The 13,323-nt window shown below is 38.1% G+C and overlaps 1 protein-coding gene across 3 annotated transcripts in view; it reads left to right on the top strand.

The window, feature by feature from the left end:
* The window catches only part of MYO5A (myosin VA), a 168,396-nt gene that overhangs the window by 110,200 nt on the left and 44,873 nt on the right, over positions 1-13,323 (top strand). For all 3 annotated transcript variants that reach the window (XM_081151001.1, XM_081151003.1, XM_081151002.1), the window contains exons 19-24: positions 898-1,109; positions 2,006-2,162; positions 5,453-5,692; positions 6,678-6,926; positions 9,765-9,858; positions 12,533-12,681. In XM_081151001.1, the coding sequence (XP_081007127.1) occupies positions 898-1,109; positions 2,006-2,162; positions 5,453-5,692; positions 6,678-6,926; positions 9,765-9,858; positions 12,533-12,681 (1,101 nt within the window). The remainder of the gene's footprint in view (positions 1-897; positions 1,110-2,005; positions 2,163-5,452; positions 5,693-6,677; positions 6,927-9,764; positions 9,859-12,532; positions 12,682-13,323) is intronic.

Raw genomic sequence — 13,323 nt, 5'->3', positions numbered from 1 at the left:
AGGTGTTTTAGATATATGTGGAGATTTCTGATTTTCTGGTTTCATGTACAAGATAGGCGATATCTGCTTACAGTAAAAAGTAATTTTCTGTTTTCATACAATGTTAGATTATAATAGTGACTATTATAAATTCCACTCTTCTTTCTGTATGAGAATAGTTAATAACTTGTGTGCTTCCAGATAAGGTGGGTCAGAATATAATGGACCAGAAATTGCATGCATGTCTGTGTTAACTGCTCAACTCTGCTTATTATCAAAAGTAAATGAGCAATATAAATGGTTACATTTTTGTAAAAGGAATTTTGAAATTTGTACAAATAATTTAAACATATTTCTAGGGTTTTGTTTATTTTCAGATACTGTCGACAGAACAGAGATATAACAAGAAACTTAACTCTTTTAATATGAATGTGCAGGGTTTTCTGCTTTTACATTTTTATTTTGTGTGCATGCCTTCCTGCCTTATTCTTTATACTGGTGTTTTTGTCCCTTCAGCTTTCTCTTGGAGCATACAGCCCGATGTAATCCTTACAGCCTGGGTCAGTCAGAGCGAGTGTCAGCATCTCCATTTCCTTGAGATATTTAAAATACAAACAAGCAAATAATAGCTGCCTATAACCCACAACCAAGTTTTTGGCCTCAGATAATGATTCCAGGTAGAATAATTCTGGAAAATAACTCTTAAACTTCAATTTTCCTTAAAATCCCTTCTATTTGCTCAACTTGCATTGGATCAAAAATCTGGCTCCATTAGTTAATCATGACGTAGCCCAAGTTTTAGCCAATAGATTCATCCCTTTACTGATTCTGCTTTTAGATGTATTTTTTTCTCTTCTACAATTTTATTTATATGGTCACTATTTCTACTTCTCAGTATACAATTTCTTCCAAAAACAGGACAAGGACAAATACCAGTTTGGTAAGACCAAGATCTTTTTCCGTGCTGGTCAAGTGGCCTATCTAGAGAAATTGAGGGCAGACAAGCTGAGGGCTGCCTGCATTCGGATCCAGAAGACAATCCGAGGGTGGCTGCTGCGGAAGAAGTACCTGCGCATGCGGAAGGCAGCCATCACTGTGCAGAGACACGTGCGAGGCTACCAGGCCCGATGGTAGGTCACCCAGCGACCTGGCTCCTAAGATTGCAGAGCTCATCTGATTCATTGCGCAAACCAGAACAGTTCTGAGTGGTCACCCTGTGTGAGAAGGCAACACCTCACCTCTTCTTAGATTCAAGGAATAACAAATTAACTCATAAGACAGTTAAATCGAATAAAATTTCACTCACCCTTATGAATTATTCAGAGTTGTCCTCAAAATAATTGTAAATTACTGCGTGCTCATGTCCTCAGTATCTTATTTTTTATACTTTCATATGGGCCTGAAGAAATTATCTGTAAATTAAAACAGCCATGAATATGAGCTAGTTAATAATGGCTCCATTGAGAAGTTTTCAGGAGCAATAAACTGTGAAGGTCTTTCCAGAATTTTACTTAAGTGTGATAGCATATTAGGATAATTTTAATTTAGAAATATCAGTAGAAATGAATTAATGATAAAGAATTTATGCCCAAACAGAAAGAGTTTGGAAAATATTAAACATCAGCAATGGGTAGATCTAAGAAAACTGGTGATGAGCAAGTATGGGATTCTGTGTATAGCTGTTCTGCAATGTAGGGGGACATAGCCTGGGGTAAGGAATACTGTCCTAGAAAGAGTGAACTTTTATGAGCTCCCCTTTCTTTATTGTAAAATCAGGTAATATGGGACATCCTCATCTGCAGGGTAGGGAAGGCTCAAATAAGACAATGAATGTGGAAATATTTGGGGGAACTGTAAATGGCTATATAAATATAAGAAATACGAATGTTGATTTAATATTGTATATTATTAGAATACTACAATGGAGGTACTACTTATGCTGAAGATACTGGTTCTTTGTCTCTACAAAATACATCCCTGCATTTTTCCTATTACTAACAACTGCACTGCTTCTTTCTTTGGCCAGCTATGCTAAGTTCCTGCGCAGAACCAAGGCTGCAACCATCATTCAGAAGTACTGGCGCATGTATGTAGCCCACAGGAAGTACAAAATTAAACGAGCTGCCACTATCGTTCTTCAGTCTTATTTGCGAGGCTACTTGGCCAGAAATAGGTATCGCAAGGTGAGTCATTATTTTCAACTTTGTTTATTCATTCCATTAATGCTAATCAGATTTCACGTCCGTACAAAGTAACCACAGGGGCTCCTATGGACATAAAAGCCATATGGAGACAAACAACAACTGAAATATATTTTTAAATCTTAAGTAAGTGCATATATTTAATTAACAAGACAATGGAAAAAACTTTACCTACTTTTTCCCCCCTTGTCTATGTAATGTGAAGAAAAGTTACTGAATTAGTTTCCTGTGGTTGCTATAATAAATTACCACCAACTTGGTGGCTTAGAACAATAGAAAGATATTCTCTCACAGTTCTGGAGGTCAGAAATCCAAAATCAGTATCACTGGGCCAAAATCAAGGTGTTGGCAGGTTGTACCCCCTCCAGAAGCTCTAGGGGAGAATCCATCCCTTGCCTCTTTCAGCTTCTGATGGCTACCAGTGTTTCTTGTGTTTGTGGCCACATCACTCCAGTTTCTGCCTTCATCTTCACATCATCATCTCCTCTGTGTTTCTAACTTGGCTTCTTTTGTCTGTCTCTTACGAAAATATTTGTGATGGATTTAGGACCCACCAGGATAATCCAGTGTAATCCCCTCATCTCAAAATTTTTAACTTAATCACATCTGCAAAGACCCTTTTCCCAAAGAAGGTAACATTTACAGACTCCAGAGGTTAGGATTTGATATCTTTGGGGGCCTTTATTTAACTCACTATGGTGAGCTTTGAATAGGTAGAATATGTGACATATGGGTGGGAGACTGTTTAAAGAATGAAATAACCTTGGAATAATTTACTGTGGTGAAAAGGAGATAAATAACACTAATGTGGTTAAACTTGTATTGACTGGAATATGATGCTCTGAACGTTTTTGACAAGTAATCTTTGTATCTGGCAATAATCAACATGACTATAGATATTGGATCACCAGATTAATGTTAATCGTCACCTCTGACAATATATGATCTAGTTGAAAGGTTTTTCTCTTTTCATTTTGGCAAGGTTTTGAGTCTGTCCTTCGTGATATATTCCTAACAAGCCAGAAGTACCGTCTGGATCTTAGAGCTCTGTGGGCGCCCCTGTTAGAAGGAGCATCCGTAGAGTGATTTGAGGGACATGTCTCTAATTGCAGGCAGTCTGTGAGGGTGACCTAGGCCCTATTCATGTATGTATTTTACTTTCTTATTTTGAAGTAATTTTAGACAACAAAGAAAAATGAAAAACTAATGAGGCTTGAATGAGTATATTTAATAGCTGTGTTTTGAAGAAAATTTGAAGATAGCTACTTCAGGTCTTTCTGCCCATGCTGGCTTTATGGTCTGGTGTTCTTTCTCCACAGGCATAAGTTTTCAGGGGAAGGAAAAGCCTTATTAAACGTGACCTTTTAGATACACCAAACTGCTTACACTTCCGTTTTCTTCACTGCTCTCAGGAACATCTGAACGGGGTTTTGAGGCTATTGGTTGGAGCAGTAGCTCAGCTCCAACTGTGACGGCACACTGGGGGTGGTAGATTAGAGGCTAGCTCATGTATAGGCCAGTAGCACCCCATTAGTGCTCCTTCTGGCTATGTTTCCTGTTTTTCCAGTCCAGGCTTCCCCTTCATGGGGCTTGGGAGCCTAAGGGAGAGTAGGCATTGTTTAATTTCTCTAATTCACTAATGGAAATGAGATTGAGAGTGGAAGATCTAATTATATACTGTTTCCATTTGACTGAAATTACAGAAATGAACCAATGTCTGAAGTTATATGGAGAGGAAGAAATGGAATAGGAAAATTGACATTAATAGCTTTGCCCCATTTGCTGCTTGAGTCTGAAAGTCTGAAAGCCTTCAGTTTGCCATTACTGAGTCTTATCCAGTTGGTCACTAGTCATCTGGATAAGACAAGGGGCTCCCTCAGAATCGTGATGTTCAGGGAGAGCTCAGGATGGACCTCACTGCAGCGTGATGCACAGTGACTGCACTTAGTGGGAAGCAAAGACTGCCTTAGTATTAGGTAAACAGCCAAAGGGGGCAGCCTTGACTTGGTAAAGGTGCTATTAAGATCTCCTGAACACCTGTGTTTATTTTGTACTTGATGGTTTAATACCTAACAACTTATTTCTTAAGTGTATCCTCTGGAATGGCACATTTTTCCCATTGTTTTCCTCAGGTCCTTAACCTAAAAATAGGAACTATTCTTTTAATGATTTTATTGAACTGCTATCTATTTAAATAGATGGTTTCAGAAATTTTTACATTTAAAAAGTTTCGTAAGAGATACATTGTGTCCATTTATAATAATCTCTAAGTACTTAAGTGCATATATTTAAATATTTTTATCATACAAGAGTTGTTTTATAAAATCATAGACTTAGAAGGACCTTAGAAAGCTTTGATAGTTCAACCTTTATTAATTTCAAGAATTACTTCTCCATCATTCCTGGAAATTATTTAGACAATCTCTGCTTGATGGCCTTAGTGATAAGAAATTCATCTTATAAGGCAATCTTTTTGTTATAAGTTGTTTATACGTTTAGGGGAATATCTTCTTATTTAGAAAGTATAACAAAATCAAAATTAAGATTTGTTTACTTCCCTTTATCTTTTATCTTTTCTTTTAAAGCTTTATGTTTACTACCTTTGACTCCCATAAGTGGATTCCTATTACATTTGAAACAGCAATGGGAAATCCTCACTAGAATGGTATTCCTCAAATAGGGCAACCAACAGTGTCATTTTTTTGTTTCTGGAAAAAAATCAATAAATTAGTAACAAACTTTGCAGTACTCCAACTGCTGGCCTCTACAGCCAGCTTAGTGGCCATACCCCATGTCCTCAAGCATAGACCTAATGCACAGTGAGATGTATCAGCAGTAAGGGTGGTGGCTAAGTCTTTTATTTTAATAGCATGTAATTCACAAGGTGCCAAGTTCTGTTCATTTTATATAGGATCGCCTGTTGCTGACAGATATCATACACCAATAGGAAACCTTTTGGGTTTTTTCCTTTCTTTTTAGAATTGTTTGTCTTAGTAATCTGGTGTCTTTTATGTAGACAGCGCTTCTGTGTGTATACTCTATGTTTCTCAAATCACCCTTTAAAGTCTACTTTTAAAATCACATTTAAAACAATACTGTGCTTCTGTATATTTGTGATATGTACAATCCACATAATACATTGTTACTTCAACTTTTGTGCCTTTCCCTTTAGGTAATGCATGACTTCTCAGGCTGACAGCCATAGGTGGATAGAGTTGTACCTTGAGTCTAGCCCAGGATCTGACGTTACTCGTACTTACCCTTCTCTGCAGATATTCCGTGAGCACAAAGCAGTCATCATTCAGAAGTGGGTCCGGGGCTGGCTGGCTCGCACCTGCTACAAGAGGAGCATGCATGCCATCATCTACCTTCAGTGCTGCTTCCGGCGGATGATGGCCAAGCGCGAGCTGAAGAAGCTCAAGATCGAGGCCCGCTCCGTGGAGCGCTATAAGAAACTCCACATCGGCATGGAGAACAAGATCATGCAGCTGCAGCGCAAAGTTGACGAGCAGGTGTGTTTCCAACAGGAGCCCTGCAAGGGAGCATGCCTGAAGAAGTCCACTGGGAGTGTGGGCAGCGTTGTCTCCCCTTGACTTTACCTTTCAGTCTTAGCAGAAAAGTAAAATAATAATGACAGTAGTAAGTGTGGACATAGTGACGAGCTCATAGGTAAGATTATCATCGCAAGGACTAAGGCAGGAAATTATTTTTGAGAACACAGCCAGATTTACTAGTGCTCCTACCTTTATGACCAAGAGAGAATCGTGTACTTTATACTTCACAAAGTTCTTCATCATTACCATTCGTTTGCATGTAGGATAATGTTCCTTTCGCAGGTGAGTTTACAATGAGATGGCAAAAGAATCAGGAAGACGGCCATGCTTCTGAGGAATCTACAGCCTGTTTGCAGAGATAAAAGTTTGATTTCTTATAGATAGTTACTAAGTGCTATTTTAGCACATGCAAATGATATAAAGGTAATTAGTACTACATAAATACTCTGGAGGGCAAAAAACTACACAATGAAATGGGGTTCATCAGAAAGGTTTTCTGAGTGTGAGGAGAGTTTTGAGGTAGTAAACAGACTTGTAAGAAATTTGTGATTTTGAGGCCATTTTATTGTTCGTATGCATCACCTGGCTAGCACATGACTTAGTAGCACAGTGATTTGTTTTCAAAAGCAAGTGTACATTTTCCTATTTCTGGATTAAGAATCAGGAAATTAAGGATTTGCTCTCATAACTCGCCTTGCAGCTATGAGAAAAATCACATCTGTGTTGCTCATCACGTAAAACAGAAATAATGCTGTCTGGTCTCTTCTCTCTTTATGTCACAGAGAGAGTAGTGATTCTGTTACTACAAGTGTTGCGGTTAGAATTTTGGTTAGATACTATAACATCATGATGAGATAGCATGACTATAATGAACCAGCCTGGTTTTCTCACTGAATACATTTGATGGTATGTATATTTGCTTATTGTTTGTATGTGTTTAAAGAACAAAGACTACAAGTGCCTCATGGAGAAATTGACCAGTCTGGAAGGAATTTACAACTCTGAGACTGAGAAACTACGAAGTGACTTAGAACGTCTTCAGCTAAGTGAGGAGGAGGCTAAGGTTGCCACTGGACGGGTCCTCAGTCTACAGGAAGAAGTTGCCAAGCTCCGGAAAGACCTGGAACAAACTCGATCAGAGAAAAAATCCATTGAGGAACGTGCAGATAGATACAAACAAGAAACTGAGCAGGTAGGAAGGAACTAATGTTCACAAAGGAAATGCGCTGTCATCTTGACCTGGCCCTGTGGCTCAATGTTGGTTTCAATCAAAGCTGAAATACATATTTTATTGTTAGTGTTTCCCAAGCATTCCTTCCACATGATAAGTCAATAGCTGTAGGACTTTTGGTAGAGCCTTATGACTTTAATGAGAACAGAGGAAAAGCAGTATTGTAAGAAGAGAATTAATGGCCATGCCCCTACTGTATATACACTCTCTTTCTTTAATTGCATCGGTCTGGATGGAGTGTAGATTCCTTTTTCTTGGGTTAACGTGAGTAAGAAGCAAATCAAACAATGAACTCTCAATTGCCGATACTAGGGAGTTTTAGGGAAACGAATTAAGACTATGTTAAGAAGTCCAAGACAGAAATCAAAATGTCTGCACACTGATTGTAGCCCAGAACTCCCATGCAGATATAACCAAAAAGGGAAAAAATCCTTAGATTGATCATCAGTGTTTCTACACTACAAATTTGTATTAACTTATGTCAGAACTTTACTAAATACAGAAAACATTAAGGTTCTCAAGCAGGAATGAGAAGCATTGTTTAAACAAAATAAAAGTACCTCAACATAAGGCTTACTGGGGAAAAAAAGTAACTTTCAGAGATTCCACTGGTGTGACCATTTTTAAGTGAAAACAGAATTGACTATGTTGGTTGTAACTATGAGCAAGAATACCAATGTCCCAATATGCTGTTTCTGTGCTGACTTCTGTACGTTAACCGCAGTGTATAGAGTAAAAAGCTCAGAAGGAGCTTAGATGTACTTCAGGTAAGAGAGTGTACTAATAAAATTGCAATCCTGTGGTATTCAGGTTCCCAATAAAGTAATCTCCTATATCTCTAGCAGATCTGGCCTCTGTATTATGGAAACAGCAGTGCCATTAATATAGGTTATGTGGCATGGCAAGTTTGTTCGGTCAGAATTCAGATATGCATTCAAAGAAATACTCCTGAGGTTTAAGATCTTCTTCTATCTTTTTTTTTCTTTTTGTCATTTTTTGAGTCCACAGAAGCTTTCCAGATTTCTCTGAACCTAGAGTATTTAAGCTTGGTCAGAAAATTCTCTTTCTCACTTCAAAGTCAAGTGCATACTTTTCTGGTCTGATAGAATAGTACACATGAGCAGATACAGATTTCTCCTTTTTTATTATCTTCTGTTTTTCACAGGCTAGCTATAGGCACTATAATTCTTTTAGATGGAGTATAGTAATGGGAAGAATGAAAACATTTCACTGCGACAGCCACTTTATGATCAGGAAAGCTGCATTTCCGATCAGCCTGATCAAGGAGCCTAGAAGGTACACAGAACTATGGTTCTTAGCCAGAAGTGTGTATCAGAATCTGCTGGAGAGTTCTGCTGTTGTTGTTTTTGTTTTAAATATGTCTTTATTGATTTCAGAGAGAGGAAGGGAGAGGGAGAGAGAGATAGAAACATCAATGATGAGAGTCATTGATCGGCTGCTTCCTGCATGCCCCCCACTGGGGATCGATCCCGCAACCTGGGCATGTGCCCTGACTGGGAATCCAACCTCAGTCTCCTGGATCATAGGTCAATGCTTAACCGCCGAGCCACACTAGCCGTACTGTGGAGAGGCATTTTTCTTTAAAGATACCTGCCAAGCTCTGAGAGTGTGGGGTAGGCACGTGTATTTTATAAAAGCACACCCCTGACAAAGAGCAGCTTTTCTCAAGAGCCTAGGGAACTCCGGTCTTTCTGCTGAGGGCGGAGGGTAAAGCCATGTCAGCATGGAAGGAAGAGGCTGGACCCTCAGGAGGAACACCTGGGCTTACTGCTGTGGCAGTGTTGTCATCTACTTCCCCTTTCTCCAGGGGTCCTCAGTCACAGCCCTGGCTCTCTATCTCTGAACTCCTAACAGTTCTCTTTATTATTAGCTATCACTTTAGAGTTCCTTGAACTTAGCTTAGAGAAGAAATTCAGGTTTCACTCATCACAAGTACACATTTTATTGCAGAGATGAACTGAGTAAATTATGGACTTTGCAAAGTTATTTTTGGTTTTGATTTTTGCTTCCTGGGAATCCTTATCCAGCTAGAAAGTTAAGTTAATGCTTTAAAAAAAATTTTTTTTTAATTAAAATGTACATAACAGAAAATTTACCACATTAACTGTTTTTGGGTGTACAGTTCAATGGCATTAAGTACATTCACTGTTGTAAGGTCAATGCTTAAACGTGGAATAAAATGACTAGTTTATAGTGTTGCAAAACTCTTAAAAGGGGATGAAAGGAAAAATTCTCTTTTTTAAGACAGCAGGGACCTTCAGAAAATCTTCAGTGAATTTCCAGAACCAAAATGCTCTTCATATCTTTCTTAACCTCCTCAATCTCTCTTCTTCAATCATGGGTACACATAGCTTTGTACTAGGCTGTTGAGGTGAAAAAGCATTATCATTGTTTTAAGAGCAAATGCTTATGAGATGCCAGGCAATCACTAAATGCTCAAGGTATAAAGTGAAACAACAGCAGCAGTCATGTTTGTCCCCCAGGAATTTCTAGTCTGTTAGGGAAATAAAAGTAAATCATTTATAAGGGTTATAAAGAGGCATATACAGGGTCCTGTAGTAGCCCAGAGATGAGACATCTATTTGGAGGTAGTTTCCAGGAAGGTTTTCTGGAGGAGGTAATGCTTGAACCAAATTTGAAAGATGACTAGACATAACTAGGCAAAGAAATGAGGCCTCAGAGGATGTGGAAGTAAGGAGTGACGTCTGTGAGGTCTTTATACTTAGCATCTGGTTTGCTCTGTCTGTTGAAGCCACCTCAATTTGTTTCATTTTATAGGTGGTATCAACTCTGAAGGAAGAAAATACTTTGCTGAAGCAGGAAAAAGAGGCCCTCAATCACCTTATCGTGGAACAGGCTAAGGAGATTACAGGTAAGGCTCACGTTGGCAAACTAATGCATGCCAGCCAACCTCCCAAAGTTTTACAGGATACAACTTCTTTTTTTAAATCCTCACCCGAGGACATGTTCAGAGAGAGGAAGTGAGAGAGAGAAAAAATGAGAATGAGAGAGAGAAACATCAATAGGTTGCCTTCCATATGTGCCTAGACCAGGGATCAAACCCGCAAGCCAAGTATGTGTCCTGACCGGGAATTGAACGGTAACCTTTTGGTGCACAGAATGATGCTCCAACCAACTGAACCACTCCAGCCAGGCTATAAGATACAACTTTGCTTAAAGTTTAAATATTTTTCAAAGTTGAGGTTCTCATCTGTAAATTTATAATATTTTGGTTGAATCAGTTGGTGAACTTACAAATCTGGTCTTTCTATGTACAAATGTGAACTCACGTTCAGTCAATATCATGTTAGCAATATTGATTGTTCTTCATGTATAGTTTATCAGTTATGGCTTAAAGAAATCCTATTGATTTAGGAAGAATTCTTGAGCTAATATGTATGTGTGTGTATGTGTCTGTGTGTATTATTTTTATTTATTTACTTTTTGCTAAGCTAATGGATATGATTCTCCCAAGAGCAATCACTGTTTGTCACCAAAGAAGCAAACTAACAAACAAAAAAGCCCACTGATTTTTTGAATAGAGGACTAACTAGATGTAAATATTTATTTTATTTGTTCTTTGTGAGAATGATAATAATTTATAAGAAATCCATATATTCATAAACATAGGATAAGAAGATACAGATCTAAACTGTAGTCGTTGGTGGTGGAAATGGAAAGGAAGAGACAGATTGGAATGAGGATATACAATATGAAAAGAATCAACAATGTTATTTTTGATAATGTATTCAAAAAAGGAATAAAAACATTCTAAAGTTTTGATACGAGATTTCAAAACAATAGTGGTGTATTATTAGTAATGAGGAAATTGAGTAAGAAAAGTATCTGTTTATGAGGAAAATTAATGAGATCAGTTGTTATTGAGTGTTAAATTTTGGTTGTCAGCTAGGGCCTCCAGATAGATGATCTGAAGCCAAATTGAGATGACAGATTAAAAAAAAAAAGAAATGAGCCTTAAGGTTCCCCAAAGCTATGATGATGAGAACCCTCTTCCCCCTTCCCCACACTGCCCCCTTCCTCCCAAGGGAATAACATAAAGGAAAGAGAGGAAAATCTGGAATTAAGCCTTATAGGATGATCATATGTAAGGGGTAAGGTGAAAAAAATAAAAAATACCAGAAAAAAAACTAAGAAGTGAAGGAGAAACCAAAACAGTCCCTGAAGACATGGAAATAAGGTTGCTAGGATGCAGAATGTGATGGAAGGATCCAGAATGATGAGGATACTTCTAGGAAAATATAAAATGTACTTGAAACTGAATGATAACAAAGAAATGACAGTAGATTTGCCTAGGGAAAATTTTTTGGTAGCTTTGGGCAGCTTCTGCAAACCGGTGGGAATAAAAGGCAATTTATAGAATGTTATAGAGAGAAAAAATTCTTTCATTCATTCATTTACGAAGTATTAAAACCTTATATAGGGAAACACTGTGATGGGCACCAGGGAAACAGTTGAGACAAGACTCTTGCAGCCCTTGCCCTCATGGAGCTGATGAGAAAGAAATGGTGAAGCAGTAGAAGTAGGCAGGGCAGATTCAGATTCAGCCACAAACTGTAAGGGTAAAGTGGGCCAGGGTGGGAGGAAGCTTAATGTGACTGGCTGGCTCATTGAGTTAAAACATTCAGCCGGAATTTGAGGCTTTTTTTTTGTTTTATATGCAGTCAAGGGTTAATCTCCAATCTCCAGATTCTGTTCTAGCAAAATGCAAGCCCCTGGCAACTGGAGTGAGTAAATGGAGAGGTGAGGGTTCCCCACCAGCACACAGGAGAAGTGACACAGATGGCAGCCTTGGGAAGCTTACCTGGTTAGAAATGGGGACATAATAGGACAGCGGGGGAGTTCAGAGTGCTGGAGAGTTGTTAAAGAGACCCTGGAGACTGAGAGGAGTGGAGAGATGGAAGAGTAGGATAGCTAGGTCCACTGAGAAGCCACCATTCCCTCAGAGACTTGAGGAGCATCTGACTTCTTGAAAGAGTACACTAATTTGGACAAAGCAATTTATGAATATCCTGAAACAGACTACTATTAGAATAAAAATGTATATACTTTTGTTACTAGACAATGACTAGCGGAAGGTTATCAAGGATGTGCTATAACCAGTGAGTGAACTAGTGCCACTAAGCCTGTAGTACAAGGAAGAACTCAAGTAGATGATTGTTACTATTATCAATAAATTATCTAGTTTTGGTTTCTCTTATTAATTTGAGAGAGAGAGAGAGAGAGGAAGGGGGAGAGAAACATTGACTTGTTGTTCCCCTTTTTGATCTTTTCATTGGTTGATTCTTGTGTGTGCTCCGACTAGGATCACACTCGTAACCTTGACTTATCAGGACAATGCTCTAACCAGCTGAGCTGCTTGGCCAGGGCTTCTCTTTCCCTATATTGATTATGAAGGTTCTCTTTATAGATCATAGTGATGCTGAAAGTAAAACCCCTGTGGAGACACTGGAAGTCGGCGTACATGTTTGTACTGTTGTATCCTGTGGAGCCATCTTTCACATGCTTTTCCCTCTTCTTTTCTTCAGAGACTATGGAGAAGAAGTTAGTGGAAGAAACGAAACAACTGGAACTCGATCTTAATGATGAAAGGCTGAGATATCAGAACCTTCTGAATGAGTTCAGTCGCTTAGAAGAACGATACGATGACCTCAAGGAAGAGATGACTCTGATGTTGGTGGGTCAAATACTTTTGCTTTTTACTAATGAAAAATTTCAAACATACATAAGCAGATAGAATAGAATGAACTCCCTTATATTCCTTACACTCATGGATTGGATTGCTTTAAAGCAAACCTCAGAAATCACATAACTTTATAAAGTCAAGCACTTTATAAAAAACAACAACTGGACTATAAGATAGTATAAAGTCAATATAGCTGAACTTTGTTTTAGGTATTGAATGACTTAGTGTAAAATTTGCATATAAAGCAAATATTTATATAATTGAGTATTTTCCTCTACTGGTTTTTATTATTATTTCAAAGATATATTTCTACAAAAAAAATTCAGCCTGTATTTGTAATAAATTATCTATTTCAAGGACTCTTCTGCATCTGCCAATGAACCTTTTTAATAGTTCTCCCTGTTCTACTAAACCTGCTATGAGGAAACAAATCCCTAGCTCTCTTGTTCCCTAAAAGTATCATACTTTAAGGTAACCTCCTGGTACAAATGGCCAGAAATGTTCTGAAATACCTTATAAAAAACAGATAATTTGATATCTGTGGGATTCAGTACTTGCTTCAAATTTTGCTTCAATCTGGATCCTTTGAAAAAGTTCTTTAAAATGTGACATTTAGAAAGTAAAAAGAAAAAG

The sequence above is a fragment of the Miniopterus schreibersii genome, assembly GCF_964146895.1.
Source record: "Miniopterus schreibersii genome assembly, chromosome: 1".
Taxonomy (NCBI): Eukaryota; Metazoa; Chordata; class Mammalia; order Chiroptera; family Miniopteridae; genus Miniopterus; species Miniopterus schreibersii.
Note: the sequence above shows the minus strand (reverse complement) of the source record. Positions and strands in the feature narration are given on the sequence as shown.